The following is a 21784-nucleotide window of genomic DNA, read 5'->3' on the forward strand; positions in this document are numbered from 1 at the left end:
GCTTGTGGGGGGCTTCCCTAGTGGCTCAGTGGTAAAGAATACGCCTGCAACGCAGGAGACATGGGTTCAGTCTCTGTGTCAGGATGATCCCCTGAGTAGGAAATGGCAACCCACTTCAGTATTCTTGCCTGGGAAATCCCATGGACAGAGGAGCCTGGCGGGCTACAGTCCATCAGGTCTCAAAGAGTCAGACCTGACTTAGGGACAAAACAACAAGCTTGTGAGATCTTAATTCCCTGACCAGGGATTGAATCCAGGCCTCTGCAGTGAAAGCACAGAGTCCTAACCATTGGACTGCCAGGGAATTCCCAAGAAATTTCCCATTTTACAGCTGAGAAAGCTGAGGTCTGGAGAGGATCAGGCACAGCCAGTGCCACCCAGCCCCACAAAACCAGCAGCACTGCCTGGCCAGTGTTTGACCTTTATTAGGAGGTGAGGTGAGGAGGAGGGCCCGACCTGGGTGCCTGCTCTCCGTCAGTGACCCCTCATCAGGAGTTAAGGCTCCAAGCAGCAAGTGAGAGGAGGGTGCCCAGCTGAAACAGTCGAGGCCTGGAGGCGGCCCCCGAAATCTGCCCGCTGATGGGCAGCCCAGGGGCCTAGGTGAGGCTGGTGTTGGAGCTGCTAGTGGCACTGCCCCGCTTCTGCAGGCAACGCACGGAGCTGGGGACCTGCAGGCCAGTCGTCACGTGGAAGCTGCCACACCACACCTGGGGGACACTCAGGGCAGGGAGAAGGGGACAGACAGGCTCAGCAGGAAAGCCAACCCTCGCGCCACCCCACTCTTACTTCCCTGGGCCCCTGACAAGGCCTCACCGTGAACGCTGGGAGCAGCGGCTGTGTGAACTTGGCCTTGAAGGTGTGCAGCAGCTGTTTGGTACGACCATTGTAGAAGGACAGGAGGCCTGGAGTGGAGGGCCAGAGCGACAAAGGGACCAGTGAGAGAGGTTTGGGCAGAGAGAGAAGAGTGGAGAAGGGTGGCCAGAGAGGCCAGCGAGGGCTCGGAGGGGATCACCTTGATGGAAGTCGCAGTGCACGCCCAGGCAGTCGGGCACGGGGGCGTCCAGCATCTTGGCCTTGTTGGCATGTTTGGCAGTGAAGCTGACCTGCAGCCAGTTGTTGACGTGCAGGCACCAGGACGCAGCCGTCTTGCCCAGCTGCTCGAAGCGACCCAGGCTACGGTAGGCCACCCCCACACCAAACGCCTTGCTGTCTGGCTCGTAGCGCACCTCCCAGTAATGTTCCCCGCCGTCAATCAGCGTGTCCCCTGGGGGATGGGGCGGGCAGGGGGACTGGGTAGAATTGGCTCCTGGGTGCCCTTTCAAAATGGGCAGCCAGACCCCAGCTCTTTCCTTCAGATACTGCCCGGTCCCCAGCTATCCCATGCCTCCCTAGATACTAAGATACTAGATATCTGACTAAGCCCAGATAAGTCTCCAAGTCTCAGCTATCAGTTAACCTACACCCTCCCAGGATCCTGGATCCAGATTCTTGTGATTTCAGCGATTTTCCCATCCAGCTGTTCCTGCGCTACAGCTTCTCCACCCACTTCTGCCCCACCAGACAGTAGCTCAGCTCCTCATTCAGCCCAGGAAACCAGCTGCTCCCAGGACTTCCCTGGTGGGCCAGTGGTTAAGACTCAGCTCTCCCAGGGCAGGGGCCTGGGTTCCACCCCTGGTCAGGGAACTAGATTCCACATGCTACAACTAAGAGTTTGCACGCCACAACTAAAGATCCTGAGTGCCGCAACTGAGACCCGGCACAGCGAAATAATGAAAAAAGAAACCACCAACTCCCTAACTTCATCTCCCACCCTCATCGCCTCCCAGGTATTACAGACCACACTGGCTTCCGCATAGATCCTGACCTTTCTCAAGGTTTTTTTCAGGACAGTGGTGATTTCCAGGAACTCCTGTTCCTCCTCAGACTCCAGCTTCTGCTTCACAGGACCCAATCAGTCCTGTGGTGCCAACCACACCTCTCACCCTAGTCATTCTCTCCACTTCTTAGACTCAGCTACTCTCTGGCTCCTCCACTCACCTTAAGCCACTTCCCCCAGCCCCTGTCTTGCTTCAGCTCCTCCACAAACCTGGCTAGCCACAGGCAACTATTCTTTCCAGCTACTCCCCGAGTCTCAGCTACTTCCTGGGTCTCATCTACCCCACAGACTTCAGGAAATTCCCCCTCAAGCTACTGCCCAGCCCTCCCCAGTCTAGAGTATCCATAAGTTCTGACTTTCCCCCAATGATTCCTCAGCCCCAAATCTTCCCATTCCCCTAAGGTCACAAAAACACATCACTGGTAGTGTTCCCACAGAAGCTTTTTTTGACACATGCCTCAGTTTCCCCAGCCACAGGAATTCGCTCCCACCAATCCCTATCAGGGCCCTGCCCAGACTTCTCTCTACTCCTGTCTTCCCTCCTCCTTACCCAGCACCGTGTAGGACTCAGCTGTGAAGCGATCCCGTCCCCCACGACCCGAGGGCATCCTCTTGGGAGATGGAGTACCTCTGTGGGTGACAGGGAGGGGGGAAGTCTCAATTCAGACCTTACTTCTCCCATAGGAGGGCTTCCCTGGTCCACTGCAGTCACCATGAACGTTTCATCTTTCCTGGGCTGTGTGTGGTTCTTTTCATACACAGGGTCTCTCATGTTGGAACATACCTGTGCCCTTCCTCATCTGGAAAAATCCTATTCGACCATCAAAACCCACTTCAAAGATTCCTCTCCCTTCATTCACTCTTTGGGCTCCCCCCACTCCATGTCCCTCCCTCTACCCCAGCCTTGACCACACTGGACTCTGTATGTCCATGTCCAGCTTGATCTCCTCCACCAGAGACTCAGGGAGGGGAGGGGGCAGGCTACCTGGCTGGGGAGTTGACGGGAGACGCCGTCCGCCCCTTGCCATCTTTCTCGCGAGCTTTGATATCCTGCACCTTCCCGCCCATGGCGTCCCACTCCACGGAGAGATCATCCACCCGCAGGTTCTGGTGGGATGTGGACGCATCCAGGCGGAACATGAACGCTGGGGCCGGGCAGACACAGGAGTCACAGAGATGGGAAAACCCAGAGACACAGAGAGAGACAGAGAGACAGACAGTGACCAAGACAGACCATGACAGGGACAGAGAACAGAAAGAAACAGAGAAATAGAGACTAAGACCAAGAGAGAGAAAGAGAGACAAGTGGACAAAGATTCAGAGATGGAGGGAGAGAGACAACAGGCAGAAAGGCACCAAAAGACGGGACAGCGAAGGGTGGGGAGGGCAGAACATGTAGCCAGAGGAGTGAAGGCCGAGGGCTAGTTGCCTAGAGGTCTCCCAGGTCTGAAGCCATTTTCAAACCACGGTGCTGCCCTGCGCTTTCACAGGGGGTTAATCCCAGAAAGGGGGCTGTGCTAAGGCATGACAGAGCTAAGCCAGAGTGCAGAAAGGACTTCCTACCCAAGCATGCAAAGGTATCACTGTGGGGGGCTAAGAAATCTATCTTCAGTACTGATACCCTATTTCCAATTCTATAGAGCACTTAGCTATTCTTTTTTTTTTTTGAAGAGTGAGTTAGAGAAAGAGAGAGGGGGGCAGTGTGTGTGTGCAAAAACCATCCAGGTATGATGCGATCAACTGCAAATGCAAAGAACAATACCAGGTTTATACCAGACACTCAGGCTAAGGAATCTACTATGGATTGGGCACTGAGCTTCCTGGCAACCAGGGCAAAAAGGGCCACAGAACCCTGATTAGAAGATTCTCATTAGATACCAGTCTCTGGAGCCCTGGGAGTGAGTGGTTATGGAGTCACAGTGAGGGGAGGTATGGGAGTCAGTCACCTGGTGTCTCCAGGGTCACTGGCTCAGAGAACTCGCCTGAAACGGCCTTATTACAGGCCTTCACACGGAAATTCATGTATTTCATGTCAAACTTGAGACCTGCAAGACAACAGAGAGGGCTTAATATTGTGTACTCTTTGAGTGAGTGATTAGAGGCCCTTGTGTCCCACAGTCATCCCACCACCTCTCATTCTAAGGAGCATCTTGTAGACCACAAGGTAACCCTGAGAAATCATCCCTGTCCTCATTCACCTGTGGGACTATGGATCACTTGGCTCCACCTCTAGTCCAGACTGGCTAATCAGGATGCTTTAAGGTTCAGTCACCACAATTGGTCCAGGGATAGGCACATGACCCAAACTGGCCAATCAGAATCTAACCTGGGACTCACTGATATTAGAGTGAGTGGAGTCCCTCTTTCCTCTGAACTAGCCAACTAGGCAGAGAAGGCAATGGCACCCCACTCCAGTACTCTTACCTGGAAAATCCCATGGACGGAGGAGACTGGTAGGCTAGAGTCCATGGGGTCACTAAGAGTCGGCCACAACTGAGCGACTTCACTTTCACTTTCACTTTCATGCATTGGAGAAGGAAATGGCAACCCACTCCAGTGTTCTTGCCTGGAGAATCCCAGGGACAGGGGAGCCTGGTGGGCTGCCGTCTGTAGGGTCGCACAGAGTCGGACATGACTGAAGCGACTTAGCAGCAGCAGCAGCCAACTAGGAGGAAGCCACTCCTGGGAAAATTTGCCACCATGTTGGCAGCCCTACTTGAGAATGGCTGCTTTCTCAGAGCCAACAAGTGTCTAGAACTGAGCTGAGTGAGTCATATGCTGGAACTCCTGCATCTAGCCGTGACCAGTGCCTTAAAGATTTTCCCTAATAGTATCCTTTTTAAAAGTTATTAATTTCTTCTAATCTTAAAAAATGAAAGCAACTATTGAACTGTCTTCCCCCTCATGCAAAACCTCTTTGGAGATATGTCCAGGCATCTCTCAGTGGCTTCACTCCCTCTCTCTCTTCTGGGCTTGTCAGTCTTGTCATCTAGTAGGTTCTCCTGGCTGACTGCTCCTTCCTTCATGGAGCATTTTTCCTTGGCAGTCATGGCATTGCCCTCCACTGACTGCCCTCTCTGACTGCTCCCACTTGGTCGTCTTTGCAGGCTCCTCTGTACTCTCAAATGTTTGGGTGACTCAGTCTAAGACCCTGCTCACCGTTAAGACACTATCTGCCTACCCACAGGGCACACACAACTCAACCTCTAGCTCAGACCACATGTCCAGGTGCCCCAGGTGTTCCCTGCAGGATGCCTTCTCTGGGCATTCCAAACAGCACTCAGAAATCCATGTTCTGAAACCTCTCATAGGTCCCCTTGCCCTCAGAATAAAGTCCCTATTCCTCTTCTCCCCTTTCCCTACAGATGTTCCCTCGGCAAAGTTAACTAGTTCCAGACACAAAGGCTCAGTGTTCTGTCCTCTGAGCCCTTGATCAGGCAGTTCCTTGGCCTGGAACTCGGTCTCCCCGGCTTCTCTTTTGGGCCTCAGTTTGGCTGTTGCTTTCTTCAGGTGCCCACCCAGACGACCTCACCCTTTCTTGAATCCCCTCCTCTGAGTTCTGTAGTGTGCTCAGCAGCACCACCTACTGTCCCAGCGCTAAGTAAAACGTGTTAGACGCTCCATCGTGTCTGACTCTGTGACCCCATGAACTGTGTAGCCTGCCAGGCTCCTCTGTCCATGGGATTTCCCAGGTGAAAATACTGGAGTGGGTTGCTATTTCCTTCTCTAGGGGATCTTCCCGACCCAGGGATCAAACCCAGGTCTCCTGAATCGCAGGCAGATTCTTTACCCTCTAAGCCACCAGGGAAGCTAAGACTACCACCCAGAAGCCTTGGATTCTGAATCATGAACCTATCCGGCTTTTCACAGTGGGTGTCTGTTTCCTAGTCTGCAACCTAACAATCATTCTCCCCACACTGAGCAGGGTTCATGTAAGGATGAGATGGCCAAGGAATATAAGAACTTAATCAAAACCCTCCTGTCTTGCAAACAGTCAACAAGATAGTAGGTGGATTGCAAATAACCACATGGGTTATTTACATAGGTGAGTGAATTCATCATCTTCAGTATCACATGTCTTGTGAGGGATTCAACTTCCTGCCCTGAGGAATTCGCTCACTATGGATTTCGGAAAAGGCCAGAGGGGTAAAGTGGATGCATCCGGAAGCCTGTGATGGAGAAGCTCTATACTTTGATTGTGGTGTAGTTACACACATTTACATAGGGGATAAAATTGCATACAGGATTACACGTGTACATGCAAATCAGTGAGTGCTAAACTGGTAAAACTGATGAAAAGTAAATCAACCCTGCAGACTATACTCGTCAGCTTCCTGGTTCTGGTATTGAACTCTATTTATGTAAGCTGCCACTACTGGAGAAAGCTGAGTATGTACAATGTGTATATATTTCATTGTGTATATATATGATATATAGTATGTGCTCAGTCTGTCCAACTCTTTGTGACCCCATTGACTGTAGCCCGCCAGGCTCCTCTGTCCATGGGATTTCTCAAGCAAGAATACCGGAGTGGGTTGCCATTTCCTTCTCCAGGGGATCTTCCTGACCCAGGGATTGAACCCACATCTCTTAAGTCTTCTGCACTGGCAGGTGGATTCTTTACTACTAGTGTCACCTAGGAAGCCCCATGTGTGTGTATACACAATGAAATATGATTCAGCCTTAAAAGGAAAGGAAACTAACGCCTGCTACAACATGGTGAACCTTGAGGACACGATGCTCAGTGACATAAGCCAGGCGTACTGTATGATTCCATCTATATGAGGAACTTAGAGTAGCAACATTCCCAGGGAGGGAAATTAGAATGGTGGGTGCCAGGGACTGGGCAGAGAGGAATGGAAGTTAGTGTCTCCTGGGGGCAGAGGAATATCCTGCTGGTCCAGTGCTTAGGACTCTGTGCTTTCACTGCCAAGGGCACGGGTTCGATCCGTGGTCAGGGAACTAGGATCCTGCAAGCCATGTGGTAAGGCCAAAATTTAAAAACAAAACAAACAACAACAATAACAAAAACGAATGGGGACAGTTTCAGTTCTGCAAGCTGAGAAGTTCTGGAGATGGATGGTGGGGGTGATTGTAGCACAACATTACGAATGCACTGAATAGCTCGTCTGTTCACTTGAGGGTGACCGTGGTGGATTTTACGTTATGTGTATTTTGCCACAATAATTTTTTAAAAACCCCGGGGGAAAATGGGATATGTTTATTTTGATTTCCATGCAAAGGATAAGCTGAGAGCTTCTCAGGCCCTCTTCTCGGCTGCTGGCTTTTCTTTCCTGCAATTAGTATGCTTATTATTAAGCTTGTATGCTAATTACAGATAGGGAGCAGGCTGATTATAGCCCAAGAGCCCTGGTGATAGTTATCTTGTCAGGGAGATTCTCCCCACCCTTGAGGGCTTCCCCTGGCTCAGGATGGTTTCTTAACTCATTAGGGACCCCTGATTTTACCCTCCTTCAGACCCTCCCCTACCAGCTGGATGGATTCCCCTAGTCCTTCTGCTTTCGTATAACTGCCAAGGAAATCCTCAGAGCCTGGGAGGATGGTTCCCTGAACACCAGCTCTATGAGAGGAGGGATTCTCAAGCACTTTGCTTGCTACTGTAAGGACAGTGCTTGGTATCCTGCAGGGACTAAGTCAAAATGAATGAATGAAGGAAATGGCAACCCACTCCAGTGTTCTTGCCTGGAGAATCCCAGGGACAGGGGAGCCTGGTGGGCTGGCTTCTATGGGGTCGCACAGAGTCGGACACGACTGAAGCCACTTAGCAGCAGAGATAAGACAGGGATGGAGCACACCCTTTCCAGGTGCTTCACTCATCTGTAAAAAGCTGACAATAACACACTCACTGCTGTTGCTGCTGCTGCTAAGTCGCTTCTGGGTAAAATGCTTAGCACACAGTAAGCCCTCAGTACATGGTGCAGGGCTGTCCCCGGCATCGTTTTCCTTATTATATGTTACTCCCCATCAGCCCAGCAGAGGCATGAGGATGGTCCACGAACCCCAGGCGGACTGATGGGGAAAGCTGAGCTGCCCTTACCGGTCAGGGTGTATTCCGTTTGCCGGATCCCCTCGATGACCATCCAGGGCTGGTCCTCCTTGAGGCGGGGTGGGCCCTCAAAGTTGGTCCGCCGATATTCCAGCACGAAGTGGTCAATCTTGTTGTCCTCATCTGGCATGCGCCACACCAAGGTTACACAGTTGTCGGCCACTAGGGACTCGGCCAGGTCGATCACAGGGGCGCTAGGCACTGGCCCAGAACAGAGAAGAGAGGGGTGTCAGGGCGCGGGGCAGGGGGTGGGGGCAGAGAAGCCTGCAGGGGCGGGCCTGGCTGTAACCCTGCCCATACATTAGACCTTCTTGGGGTCTGGGTGTCCTCCCAATACCAGGATTAGGGGCGGGGCTTCTCTGGGTTCCGTAGCCTGGGGGTGGAGTCTCCTCAGGGTTTCACCAAAGGGTGTGGGGCAGAGAAGAGCTTTCTAAGGGTTCAACCAACGAATACTTGGGCTTCTCTGAATCCCACCATTTAGAGGCAGTAAGTTTCCAGAATGCTACCAACTGGGGTGTGGTCTCCATGGGATTCCACTCCTAGTGGGTGGGGATTCTTTAGGACTCTACCAACAGGGTGGGGCTTCCCTGTGGCTCCACCCACTAGGGGTGGGAATCCTCAGGGCTCCAAGTCAGGGCAGGACCTTCTGCAGTTTCCACAAATGGTTGACAGCCTTATTCTGATTGTCATGCCTTGCCTGGGGCTCTCTCCTAGACTTTGGGATTTTTTCCCCCTATAATCCAGTGAGTTCCCGTCTCACCAGGCAGGAACGTGATTGCCTGCAACATCCTCCGCTCCTGTGCAAAGTCCACCATGAGATGACTCATGTTGTCGCTGACCTTGGCTTTCAGTGACAGCCGGAAGGCAGGGGCCATTGTCACACTGCAGGGAAGGAGGTGGAGGCAGCCTGCACACTGCAGGGAAGGAGGTGGACGCCCAGGCCTAGTCCCCCGAGGTGTGTGTAGGGGGCCCCCCTCCTCCTTGTTGCGGTCCGGTGCTCTGGGCCAAGGGACCCTCACCTGGGTGTTCCCACCTTCACAATGGGGGTGGGGCAATAGGGTGGGAGCCAGGTCCCAGCGTCTTACCCATCTTTGATTTGCTTGGCAGCCTAGAAAGAGGGACAGAACAAAAGCCAAAGAATTGCATTGGCTGAATCAGAAACCCACTACACAGACAGGAAGACTGAGGCCCAGCCGGATGTCCATGTGTCAAAGTGCCCCAGCATGGGGGCAGAAAACCTTAGCCAGACCCTGATGGGATGGGAGGTTCCCACCCCTATCCCCACCTCCTGCCTAGTGCCCAGTACATACAGGTGACTGATTTAGCAAATGAAAATATAGGCAACAAAGTTAAATTTCCATTGCAGATGAACAATTAATAAATATATACGTTTTAGCAGAAGTAGGTCCCATCCAATATTTCAGATATACTTACACTAAATATTGGATGTGACATATTACTAAAAAATTAATTCCTTGTTAAATTTTAATTTCAAATAATGAATAAGTATTTTAGTGTAAATCTATCCCAGGTGACATTCGGGAAATACTTATACTAAACATTTGCATGAGATATACTAAAATTTTCATTCATTCTTTTTTTTTTAATTGGAGTATAATTTCTTTACAATGTTATATTAGTTTCTGCTGTACAACAAAGTGGATCAGCCGTATGGATACATATATACGTGCTCCCTCTTGGTCTCCTCTCCTGCCTTCTTCCCATCCCACCCATCTAGGTCATCGCAGAGCACCAAGCTGGGCTTCCTGTGAGTTTTAGATCTACCACAAAGAATTATGATTTTAGCATATGTCCTACCAATGATGTTTAGGATGTATTCAGGCTAAATCCTGCATGGGCCATAATCAGAGTAAAACATTACTCGTAGTTGATCTGAAATGCAAACGTATCTGGGTGGCCACTCTGGCTCCCGAGACGCCCACCTGGGGAAAGTCCTTGCTGTCAGTGGCCAGCAGGGTCTGGTTGGCTGTCTCCAGAAGCTCTTCGGAGCTCTCCAAGGCTCGTGTGCAGGCAGCCAGCTGGTTCTGCAGGTGCCATGCCACCAAGAGAAGAGACATCTTACTCCACGGCATCAGAGCCTCCCAGTGCTCCTCATCGCCTTAGGAATCTGGGGTACCATGTCCTTCTCCAACTCCAGGTGCGAAAGGGAGGCTAGAGGGGGTTTGGGCCTCTCTGCGGGTAGGACATCAGAACCATTTGGGGATCCCTTCCTTAGAAAAGGACATGTCCAGGGACTTCCCTGGTGGTACAGTGGCTAAGACTCCATGCTCCCAATGCAAGGGGCCTGGATCAATCCCTGGTCAGGGACCTACATTCCACATGCTGTAACTAAAGATTCCACATGCGGCAACGAAGACCCAGCATGTGGAATAAAATAAAATTCACTAAATAAAATAAGTGAATATTTTAAAAAAAGAAACAGACATGCCTAGGTCACATCTGAGCCTAGAGCTCCACATTTCTTGCAGATGGGCATCCAGGGTGCTAGGGGGTGGCCCAGGAAGTGCTGGTGTCGCCCTAGTAACCCCAGCTTGGAATCTGAGACCCCAGAGGAGCCATAGTGGGTGTTTGGCAAGCAGTGATGCCCTCAGATCTGAGGGACCAGTGGGAAGGGCTGAAAAATTGGAAGTGCGAGATGAAGACAGGTGGGGAGAATAGCCAGATGTAGGGGTGGGGCTGCAGCAAAGGAGGGGAGAAGGGATTAAGAGGGAGAGCAGGTGCGTGAGGGATGGATAGGTCATGGCCAGGGAGGGGGCTGGGAAGAGCCCAGGGAAAAGAGGAGGTGTGGCTGACACCACTGGACGGTCTGGCTTGGGACACCAGGGACACTGGAGGCCCCTCTGGGAAGGGGAAAGAGATAAGGGGCAGGTTCGGAGGAAGATGTTGAGGCCGGTCGGGCTCTGGGGAGTGTGCAGGGGATGGCATCTGGGAGGGGGTCTGGGAGAACACCCTCCCCCCGCCGAAATCACACATACCTGCAGCTCATAAGTGCGGCTGGCTCGGTCCTGCTTTATCTTCATGAGCATGCCCTCCTTCAGCTCCTCCAGGAGGGAGAAGAGGGACTGGAACTCGGCTTCCAGGTCCTCCTGCACCTTGGCCGAGTTTGCCTTGGAGAGACGAGGTGGGGTCAGAGCGGCCAGCACTGGCCAAGCTGCTGCTCAGATGGGCAGCAAGGCCCAGGGTCCCCAAAGGCAGGTTACCTCTATAGCTGCCCTTCCCCCCCGCCCTGGGTGTAGGGGTGACTTCCTCACCTCCACGTTCAGCAGCATCTGCTTGAGGGAGTAAATGAAACTCTGGATCTCTTCATTTTTCACAGCCAGCGTTGTGATGATCTTCCTCAGAGCCTCCTGCCCCCAGAGAAGCATGCACAAACTAAGTCCCTCAGCCTGGCCACGGCTCCTTGACTTGAAGCTCCCCCTTTCTGTCCTCCAGGGACCCAGAGAAGGGATGTGGGAGCCACTGTGCCAAAAAGCTTGGGCACTAGCCAAGAGCAGGCCCTGGGTGGAGCTCTGGCCCTGCAGCCCTCAGGAGCAGCAGGCATCGGGCACATTGAGCCCGCCCATTTCACAGGAGAGGAAACTGAGGCTCTGAGAGAACTTCTCAGGAAGCACAGACCCTGAGCCCCAGCCAGGTCTGCCTGAGTGCAAAGGCTTCAGTCAGGTAACTATATCCTGAGGGGGGTGGGGGCATGATCCGGGTAAGGAGCTAGCTCCGGGAAAGAGACACCAGAGGAAAAGGATGCCCGCGGAACATGGGTTCATCTGGAAAAGGGGAGACGCTAGGGAATCAGGTAAGTGGAGAAAGGTAAGGAGATCTGGGGGAGGGGATGCCGGGAGAGGAGGCCGGCATGGGTGGGTGCTTCTAGGGTCCGCAGCCCAAACCCAGGCCTCCCACAGGTCCTTTTCCTGGGGGCACGGGATTGGTGGGGGTCACCTGTGCTGAGCTGGCGGGGCGCCCTCCGAGGCGGGGCGTGGCCAGGGTCGGGACACCTGGTCCGCAGTCCCGATGGAAGGCGTGGGTGATGGAGTCAAGGCTGGGTCCCCGATACTGCGGGGGTGGGGGAGGCCTGGGGGCCATGAAGGGGATGCGCCTGAACTCAGGCCAAGATGATGTGGGTCGTGGCTAGGGTGGGGGGCTGCGGCGTCCAGAATGGGGGCTAGATCCGGGCGTGGTTGCGGCGAGGGTGGGGCTCCGGCCGCAGAGCAGCTGGGGTCGGGGGAAGCTGGGAGGACGCTGCGGCATCACCTGGTCCCCCTCCTCTCGTCCACCCCCGCTTCGGACCGCGCCCTGCCCCGCCCGGGTCTTACTCTCTGGTCCTCCATGGCTGCAGCCCAGGTCGGCCCGGCCCGGCCCGCGGGCCCCACTCTCTCTTCCAGTCCCCAAGCTGCCTTTGCCGCTGCCGGTAGCCAATGGCCCGCCGAGCCCTCGCCGCCGCCGCCGCCGTGCCCCCAGTCAGCGCTCCATCACTGCCCGCAGCGCGCAGGCGCGCCCCTCGCTGCAAGCTGGGAAATGTAGTCTTTCTTGCGCTGGGGTCGCGGAAAGCCGAGACCCTCAGAGCCTGGGTCGTCGCAGGTGATATTGCTAATGATGCCTGGCCGGAGAGAGCGCAGAACTGGGAGGCAGGATGCTTGGGTTCAACTGCCTTGTGACCTTGAGCCTGTCCCTGGTTCTTCTGTGCCTCAGTCTCCCAACTCTTTCACCCCTGCAACTTCTCAGCTACCGCTCAAAATGGAATTTTATCACCACAGCTCCGGCCCTTCAGCGTGGCCCGTAGACCTGGCTCCACGACTACTCAAACTTCGCATTTACTGAAAAGCCAAAGTCTTTTGCCTAAGCGGATGTTCAGCTTCCAATGCTGCCTTTCTCTTCCCACATCACAGCTGAACACCTGTGCATCCCACAGAGCCCCAGGCTCTCACATCTCCTCCAGAAGCCCTGCCCAGAATCCATAGGGCTAGGAGGAGGCTGGTAAGCTCTGTGTATGACATGTGGGCAGAACACCACCACAGGGGCCTGTCTGTGAGCGATGGGAACAATTTTGCCAAGAACACTGACCTTCATCTTTCTGGTTGAAAAAAAAAGAAAAAAGGTCACACTGTGGTTGGGAGTGAGACATTGAGGTCTAGGAGTCTGCCCCCTCCTCCAGGGGTGGGTACAGCTAGCCAAGGGGTAATAGGTGCAGGGCTGAGAGAAAGTCTGGAGACTATGAAGCGCATTCCCCACCCACCCACCCACCTCCGGCCCTGCAAACTTCTCCCAGCTGTAGGGGCAGGTAACCCGCCTTACCTGCCCCAGGACTCAAAACCATTAGCAGAAATCCATTCCCCTGAACCCCAAAAGGAGACATCTTAGGGGCAAAATAATTGATGCTGAGACGCTGCCACTAGGTCCCCTGCTCAGGTCTGTGCCATCTGCTCCCCTCCCCACTCCTTCTCTCACCTGCCCCGCCATGTGTCCCTAGTCTAGGCATGTTTATGGAGTCTTTTTTTAAATATATTTTTTTATGTGGACCGTTTTTAAAGACTTTACTGAATGTGTTAACAGTATTGTTTCTGTTTTGGACTTCTCTCGTGGTCCAGTGGTTGAGAACGTGCCTGCCAATGCAAGGGACATGGATTCGATCCCTGGTCAGGGAAGATTCCACATGCAACTAAGCCCACGGTCCACAACTACTGAAGCCCACGCACCTAGAGCCCGTGCTCCCCAACAGGAGACGCCCACATGCAGCCATGAAGACCCAGTACAGCCAAAGATGGATAAACAAATACAATTTTTAAATGTATTTTAAATGTATTTCAAAAATATATTGTTCCTCTTTTATGTTTTGGTTTCTCGGCTTCCCGGCTTGTGGGCTCTTAGGTCCCCAACCAGGGACTGAACCCGCACGGCCTGCATTGGAAGGCCAAGTCGTAACCTCTGGACGGCCAAGGAAGTCCCTCTGTAGTCTTTTAGGAAGATTTTCACTCACTTTATCTCCATCACATACACGTATTGCCTTTCGCCTTGGAAAAAAAAAAAGAGGGAAACTGAGGCACAAGTGACAGGAAGCAGAGCCCCAGCAGTAGTGGCCACCGGATGTCTGCTGGCTGGCCTGGGTGTCACCTATGCCTCTGTGGTGGGGGCGGAGTGTCACCTATGCTTCAGTGGCAGGAAGTCTGTCGCACGGGAGGGGAAAGGGGGTGGCAGGGCGCCAGCTGGGAGAGAGGAGCCTGATGGGCCAGGAATGGGGTCCCCAGGCACAATGCTGGTCCTCCTGGTGCAGTTCTGCGGTGAGTATCTGAATCTCCCCACCTTGGCCCCCATCCTGTTGTGACTCGTCACTCCAGCTGCCTGCCCCTCCTGTTCAGAGCCCCCTTGAAACCTTAGTCTCTCCGCTCTGCCAAATACACCCTGTCTCTCTCCCTGATACTCAGAACTTTACAAGGGTTGAACTCTGTGTGTGTGTTAGTTGCTCAGTAGAGTCCAGCTCTTTGCAACCCATAAGCTGTAGCCTGCCAGGCTCCTCTGCCCATGGAATTCTCCAGGCAAGAATACTGGAATGGGTTGCCATTTCCTTCTCCAGGGGATCTTCCCCACCCAGGGATTGAACCCAGATCTCCTGCATTGCAGGCAGATTCTTTGCTATCTGGGCTCCCAGGGAAGCCCTCAAGGATTGAACGGTTCTAGCTAAAATCCACAGAGGGAGCCTTAGGATAAAATTCACACCGGGACCTGCCTATGAGCCTTGTATGAGCTGGCCCTGCTGGCCGCTCTGTTCTCTGTGCTCTCTGCATTCCCTCTCTCTCCCCCATGGCCAGTCTGCTGACTCCTCTTTTTTTTTTCTTTTTTCATCCCAACACATTGAGCTTGATCCTACGTCTGGGACCTTTGCACCTTCTGTTCCCTCTGCCTGGAATACTCTTCCCTGCATCTCCTCTCTTTAGGGTCAGCTGCAACTCCACCCCAAATGCCAGGAACTTGACAGCAACTCACCCCTTCTAGGGGGATATCTAACAGGTACCCCAGACTTCCCATGGCCAAAAGCAAACTCTTTCTTTCCCCTCTAGCCCTGCTTCTTCTACTCGGTGTCCCTCATCTTTTTTTTTTTTTTTTTTTGTGGCTGTGTGGCATGTGAGATTAACTTAGTTCCCCAATCAGGGATCAAACGCACACCCCCTGCAGTGGAAGCTCGAGTCTTAAACACTGGACCTCCAAGGAAGGCCCTCAGTGTCCCCCATCTTGGCCTAAAGTCGCCACCATTCACAAAGTCCCTCAGCCTAAGAACCTTGGAAATCTGCCACTATCTCTCTTTCCCTCCCTCCCAATTCAGTTCTTCTTTTTTTTTAATATTTATTTTTAAACTTTTTATTTTGTGTTAGAGTATAGCTGATGAACAGTGTTGCGACAGTTTCAGGGGAACAGCGACCAACTCAGGTCTTATAGTTCTTTTGCAGGCAACTTTCAAAATCTGTTCAAACTCTGACCTCTTCTTTCCCAGGGTCTGGGTCCCATCACTGGTCTCCTGGACCCTGGTTTCTTGGCCATCCTGACCGCACCCTCCCCACCCCACCCCTGCCCCATGAAGATCACAGTCCGTTCTCACCATGGCAATGGTTGTGATTTTTTTTAAACTTTAACTGGACCACACTTCCTCCCTGCTCCCGTGGTTTCCCATCACGCTTAGATAAAAAAGTACACTGCTCCACTTTCCCCACCCCCACCCACCTCCCCACCTCCGTCATACTCCACCCACACAGCCCACAGGTCTCTAAAAGCCATGCCCTGCTGACTTCTCTGATCCCACTTCCTCCCTCTCTCCCCCTCACATGCTGTGCTCCAACCCTGGGGCCTCCTCCCTGTTCTGCCAACTCACCAGGCCCTGTCTAGCCTCAGGACCTTTGCATGACCTATTCCTTACGGACGACTGACTACTTCTTTCGTTTTTTTAAGATTTATTTTATTGTTTATGCCTGTGCTGGGTCTTCATCGCTGCACTCAGACTTTCTCTAGCTGCGGCAAGCAGGGGCTACTCTCTAGTTGCGGTGCTTGGGCTTCTCATTGCAGTGGATTCTCTTGTTGCAGAGCACGGGCCTAGTTGTCCCACAGCACGTGGGATCTTCCCCAACCAGGGATCGAACCTGTGTCTCCTGCATTGGCAGCTGGATTCTTAACTGTACCACCAGGCAAGCCCCGAATACATCTTACCATTCACATCCCTGCTCAAATGTCACCTCCTCTGAGAGGCCCTCCCTGATCACCCTCTATAAGGACACCCTCTCATTTCATCCTTATCATCTCTTGCCACTCCCCATTCCTTTCCTCCATCAATTCTCATTTCATGACTTCCTGTGTCTCTCCCCCGAGACTGTTGGCTCCACAAGGGTAGGGGCTTTTGTCTGTCTCAGTTACCCATGTGTCTGTGTCCACAGGGTCCAGATCAGGGTCTGGCACACTCCAGGCAATCTTTCTGTGGCTGAGAGCCAGACATGTCATAGAGTTCACCTTGAAATCTCACAAGTGCTGAGAGACTTATACCCATTTCACAGATGGGGCCATGGAGGTTCAGCAAGAAATGACCTTGCAAAGATCACACATACAGTAAGCTTTCAGGCTCTCACTGCCTTATTCCTGTGGGCTGGCTAGGGAAGTAAGTCACGCACACACACATACACACTCACACACACACTTAAGAAGGTCTCACTCACTTCTTCTTTCCCCCAGTCCTGCAAGGAGTCACAGGCCTGACTGTGCAGCAGGCACCGAAGTTGTTGCAGGTGAGACAGGACAGCCAGGTGACTCTGGCCTGCCAGGTGATGCAGGACCCGGCCTGGGAGCAGCTCCGTGTCGAGTGGATCAAGGACGTTGACATCCTTTGCCAGACGCACATCATCAATGGCAGTCTGAGCGAGGATGTCTGTGGGCCTCAGGGATGGCTCTCCTGGCAGCCGCCGGGCAACCTCACCCTGCAGCTGAACCACCTGAGCCTCAATGACAGTGGACTCTATGTGTGTGGGGCAACCGTGGAGATCCCTGATTGGGAGGAGGCCCAGGGCAACGGGACGCAGCTCCTGGTGGAGACAGGTATGAGAGCATGGGGTTGGGGGGCAGGGGTGTAAGCCAGGGAGGACTTGGAACTTCTAGAAATCTTAAGCTTCTAGAATCTCAAACTCCTAGCAACTAAATTCTCTAAATCAGATTCCTAGAAACAGTCTGCAGATGCAGACAGTTTCTGTCGTGATGACTCCACTCTGCTGTTATGGTGTGAAAGTCTCCATAGACATGCTTAAGGGAATGGGAGGGCCTGGGTGCCAATAAAATTTTATTAGAAAAAAAAAAACACAGAGGGCTGAATTTGACTCACAGGCTGTAGTTACTCCGCCCTGCTCCAGTATATCACAATCATAAACACTCTTGAACGGTTCCATAAACTGTGTTATTCAAATATAACCTCCGTACAGAGAAATGCCCATACCGCAAGTGGCTGGCTCGTGGATATCTTAGTCTGTTAGATCACTGATAAAACACTGCAGACTGGGTGGCTTATAAACCTCATATTTATTTCTCAGAGTTCTAGAGATTGGAAATCCAAGATCAAAGCGCCAGCAAGGTCGTGCTCTGGTGAGCAGCCTCTTCCTGGTTCATAGCCTGCACCTTCTAGCCATGTCCTCATGTAGCAGCAGGGGGCTGGGGAGCTCTTTAGGGTCCCTTTTACTGAGGGATGCTGTGCCACACTGCGTGTGGGATTTTAGTTCAGCAACCAGGGACTGAACTGCACCACCTCCCCTGGAAGGGCAGAGTCTTAACCACTGGACGGACCACCATAAGAGCACTGATCCCATTCATGAAGGCTCTACCCTCTACCTAACCACCCCCCAAAGGCCCTGACCTCTCATTACCCTCATATTAGAGGTTAGGATTCAACATATGAATTTTGGAGGGATGTATACAAATAATGGGCTTCACTGGTGGCTCAGTGGTAAAGAATCTGCCTGTGATGCAGGAGATCTCTGGCTTGGGGAGATCCCCCTGGAGAAGGAAATGGCAACCCACTCCAGTATTCTTGCCTGGGAAATCCATGGAGAGGGGAGACTGATGGGCTATAGTCCAAAAGAATAGGACATGACTGGCTGACTAAACAACAACAATGCGAATCACAGCAATGGATTCTCACAACCTGCACACACTTGGGTGCTCACCACCCTGCTCAACACACGTATCTGCCTCCTTATAAATGCCATCCCCCCCCCACTATTCTGACTTATAGCAGCATAAATCTATTTTAACTGGCTTCCTGTTTTACTTAGTGAAATCATAGAGTGCATTCTGTGTCCGACATCTTTCACTCAACACTCTGTGAGGCTCCTCTGTGTCAGTATGTGGAGCAATGGCTCGTCCTTTTCCTTTGCTGTGCAGTGCCCTCCATCACCACTGGTCAGTCCAGTTTCCTACTGATGGCTATTTTGGCAACTTCTGGGTTTGGGCTATTATAAATAAGACCTCTATGAACAATCTAGAACTTCTTTTTAAAAATATTTTTTTGGCTGCACTGTGGGAGCATGTGGGATCTTAGTTCCCCGATCAGGGATCAAACCCACACCTCCTGCATTGGAAACATTGGAGTGTTAACCACTGGACCATCAGGGAAGTCCCTAGAACTTGTCTTTTGGTCAACATATGGACACAGTTGTATTGTACCGAAAACAATTCTAGAATCTCAAACCATAAAGCAGAATCTTGCAGTTTGAGAATCCTAGGGGTATAAATTCTAAGCTCCGAGAATTGCAGCGTATGTTATCCATGGGGACTGTCACCCCTAAGAAGGTAAACATTGGTTCTTGGGAGCAAAGAAAATCTTATCCTTTTATGTATAAAGCAGAGATACGCAGATAGCCCACAGATTTATAGCATATCTGTGGTATTAACATTTCATGAGGGAACAAATGAAGGTTCTTAGAAAGCCTTCTTAGGGGACTGATAATGAAAAAAAGGTTGAGAAACACTGAAACAAAGACATGGAAGATTCTAGAATCTTAGAATTGTAGGGTCTGAAATACTTTGAATAGATAACTCTTAGCCTTTTGCAATCACAGAGTATGTAAGAGCAGAAAACTCTAGAATTCCAGGACCTAGAATTGAAAGCCAGTGACTGTCGGGACTTCCCTGTGGTTGTCCAGTGGTCAGGACTCCATGCTTCCACTGCAGCGGGCACGGCTTCAATTCCACAGGGCCAAAAATAAAACACATACACAAAACAAACAGACAAGAAAGAAAACCATTGACTCTCAAGGCTGGAAGGAACTTTCCAGATTAGCTTAGCCAGCAGCCTCCTTTCACAGAGAATAAAGCTAAGGCCCAGCCAGGGCCAAGACACGTCCAGCCACCCACACATGCCGGGATGCAGGCAGCTTTCTCCAGAGCCCGACTCACACATTTCCCCAACTCTGCCTGACACCCACATAAGGGCCAAACCCTGCAGAGTTTGCAAGTTGACCTGTTGCGGTCTTGCGCTCTCCACTGTTTCTCAGGGCCTTGGGCATCTGCCTGGCTCCTATCAGGCAAAATGAAGCACCACTCAGATTCCTAGCTTCAAGAGATGCCCATTTCTTTCCAGCTGGCAGGATCTGCCCACTGCCTGCCTCCAGGGCGGTGTGTTATGGCCACCCCACCACCGCCCCCCCCCAACCCTTGGCTTCCAGGGACAAGGGGGCCAATTACCAATTAGCAGAGGCGGGGGTAGCGGAGGCACCAGGCTGAGAGTTGTTGGCAGCTGTGAGGGAGCGAGGCTGGGTCGGCCGGGATTCAGCTCTGCACAGCTGGCTTCCCCATCGGAAGCCACCCCCCCCCCAACCCCGGGATCACTGCCAACTTCAGACCGTGGAAGATGAAGGGGCTAGGAACTCTGGGTCTTGTCTTGGTCACAGGAGAAAGTGCCTTGGCTGGAGTTCCTGTCAATTACACAGACCTGAAAGCACATCCCCACTGGGCGATTCACTTGCTCTGTGACCTTATGCTAGTGACTTGACTCTTTTGTGCCTGTTTCTTTAGTTATCAAAATTCAGATAATAGTGCTTTCTCATCAGACTAGGTGAATTTATTTATTTATTTATTTATTTTATATATATATATATATATATATTTATTTTCCTGTGCCAGGTCTTAGTTGCAGCATGCAGAATCTTTGTTTCAGCATGTGAACTCTTAGTTCTGGCATGTGGGATCTAGTTCCCTGACCAGGGATCGAAACTGGGGCCCCTGCATTTGGAGTTCAGAGCCTTAACCACTGGACCACCAGGGAAGTCCCCAGATTATATGACTTTAAAGTGATTGTATCTAAAGAGTTTATTACCGGGTCTGGAATGTATTCACAATAACCCAGCAAGATAGGCATGCTTAGTCTCATTTTTCGGAAGAGGAAAGAGGTTTAGAGCAAATACTTGCCTGAACTCACAGCATGGGAGGTGCAAGAACCCTGAGGTTCCACACGGGGTAGAGGGGCTGTTATCCTAAAGGGGTGCAGGATGCTGAACTCAAAGGTGAGCTCGCCTGAGACACAGGTTTCTTCTCCGCAGGTGGCTGGCTACAGGACCAAAGCTTCTCAGGTGAGCTCCGTCTACCTGACCCTCCTTCAGCTCCGCCCCGCCCCTCGGCCCCGCCCTCCGGTAGCCCGCCAACCATCCCCTCTCCCATTCCAGGCCTCTACTTCGCGCCGCTGGTGACGGGGGCCGTGGCCGTGGCAGTGGCCGCTTTCGCTCTGGGCGCTGGGATCTGGGGCCGCCGCCGCTGCCGGAACAGGGATGCAGGTAAGGAACCGCGCAGGTAGCTGCGCAGAGGGCGGAAGGTTCCCAAGAGCACCGCCAACCCCTGGCGATCGCGCCCCCTCGTTGCGAAAGCTGGAACTGCAGCTGCTTGACTAGGCGGGAACTCATCCCCTTCTGACTTTGATACCTGCTCCTTTCGGAAGGAGGGAGGGCGAGGCTGGGGGGCAGAGAAGGGGAATGGATGAGGAAGGCTGGCCCCTACACCCGTGTGTTTTCAGGGGCAAAGACAAAGCCCCCAGAAAGTGGGCTGGAGAGGACCAGGCTCTCTTAAATTACTGTCCCCTCTTGGTGTTATCTCTCACCCATCCCCCAATGCAGGCAGTCCAATCTACAGCAACGTCCTATACCGGCCCCGGAGCGCCCCAAGGAAGAGTGAAGCATGGCCTGTGGAAAGGAAGGTGCTGGACAGTGAGGATCAGAAGGGCCAAAGCTTCTACTCGATCTCTTTCCCCCAGCGCCCCACCCCCAAGTCGCATCTGGCTCCCAAATCTTGCTCCAGTCCCAGACCCATTCACCCCATCTCTGCAGTCAGAATCTCTCCTGGCCCAGGCTCCTCTAGGCAGCCAAGGTCAAGAGGCTTCCTTGAAGTGGGAAGAGAAATCAGAACCCCAGGAGAGCCAGAGAAGACCTCCCCCCAGCGACTATATAAAGATGTGACTTATTCCTAGGGGATCACAGAGTCCAGCAGTTTATCCTAGAGACCCCGTACTTGTTTTTATGATAGACCTCTCCCTTGTCCCAAGAACATCCAATAAAGGTTCATGAAGAAAGCAAAGCCAGTATCCGTGGCAATTTGGCAGTGCTAGAGATTTGAGCCATCAGGGAGTCATCTGGGGGTGTGGTCCTGGAGGACAACTCTGGTGAGGGGGCTTGAAAGCTTTCCCCCTCTTATCCTTGGAGGGTCATGTCCAATTAGCAGAGAAGTGATGTCCCTCACTTCCAAACAGTGCCTGGAGCTGGAAGCATGCCCCCTCCCCAACTGGTGTCTACCCCCTCCCTAGGCAGGCTTGGAGTTAGGGGGGT

General features: G+C 52.4%; 2 protein-coding genes and 1 non-coding gene across 3 annotated transcripts; 1 reads left to right on the plus strand and 2 right to left on the minus strand.

The window, feature by feature from the left end:
- Positions 1-409: 409 nt before the first annotated feature.
- Positions 410-12432, minus strand: FSD1 (fibronectin type III and SPRY domain containing 1). Its single transcript, XM_004008598.6, has 13 exons — positions 12272-12432; positions 11216-11311; positions 10940-11071; positions 9887-9988; positions 9029-9051; positions 8704-8825; positions 7935-8144; positions 3823-3921; positions 2862-3021; positions 2427-2506; positions 1013-1264; positions 814-902; positions 410-707 (listed from the first exon to the last, which is right to left on the minus strand). Exons 1-13 carry the CDS (start codon positions 12284-12286, stop codon positions 597-599), a joined length of 1491 nt encoding a protein of 496 aa, XP_004008647.1. The 5' UTR covers positions 12287-12432; the 3' UTR covers positions 410-596.
- On the plus strand, positions 12376-21536 carry TMIGD2 (transmembrane and immunoglobulin domain containing 2). The gene is made up of 6 exons (XM_004009357.6): positions 12376-12932; positions 13544-14233; positions 16665-17024; positions 20513-20542; positions 20636-20743; positions 21080-21536. Exons 2-6 carry the CDS (start codon positions 14188-14190, stop codon positions 21427-21429), a joined length of 894 nt encoding a protein of 297 aa, XP_004009406.3. The 5' UTR covers positions 12376-12932; positions 13544-14187; the 3' UTR covers positions 21430-21536.
- On the minus strand, positions 20166-20238 carry TRNAW-CCA (transfer RNA tryptophan (anticodon CCA)). Its single transcript has one exon. It is a non-coding gene; the product is annotated as a tRNA-Trp (tRNA).
- Positions 21537-21784: the final 248 nt, after the last annotated feature.

This window comes from Ovis aries, chromosome 5, assembly GCF_016772045.2.
Source record: "Ovis aries strain OAR_USU_Benz2616 breed Rambouillet chromosome 5, ARS-UI_Ramb_v3.0, whole genome shotgun sequence".
Taxonomy (NCBI): Eukaryota; Metazoa; Chordata; class Mammalia; order Artiodactyla; family Bovidae; genus Ovis; species Ovis aries.

Coding starts and splice junctions, on each gene's coding strand:
- FSD1 (XM_004008598.6), bottom strand. Junction 11,072..11,215: donor AGATGCTGCTGAACGTGGAG/GTGAGGAAGTCA, acceptor CGTCTCTCCAAG/GCAAACTCGGCCAAGGTGCA. Junction 9,989..10,939: donor GCCGCACTTATGAGCTGCAG/GTATGTGTGATT, acceptor TGGCACCTGCAG/AACCAGCTGGCTGCCTGCAC.
- TMIGD2 (XM_004009357.6), top strand. CDS start 14,188: ATGGGGTCCCCAGGCACAATGCTGGTCCTCCTGGTGCAGTTCTGCG. Junction 14,234..16,664: donor CCTCCTGGTGCAGTTCTGCG/GTGAGTATCTGA, acceptor TCTTTCCCCCAG/TCCTGCAAGGAGTCACAGGC. Junction 20,543..20,635: donor ACAGGACCAAAGCTTCTCAG/GTGAGCTCCGTC, acceptor CTCCCATTCCAG/GCCTCTACTTCGCGCCGCTG.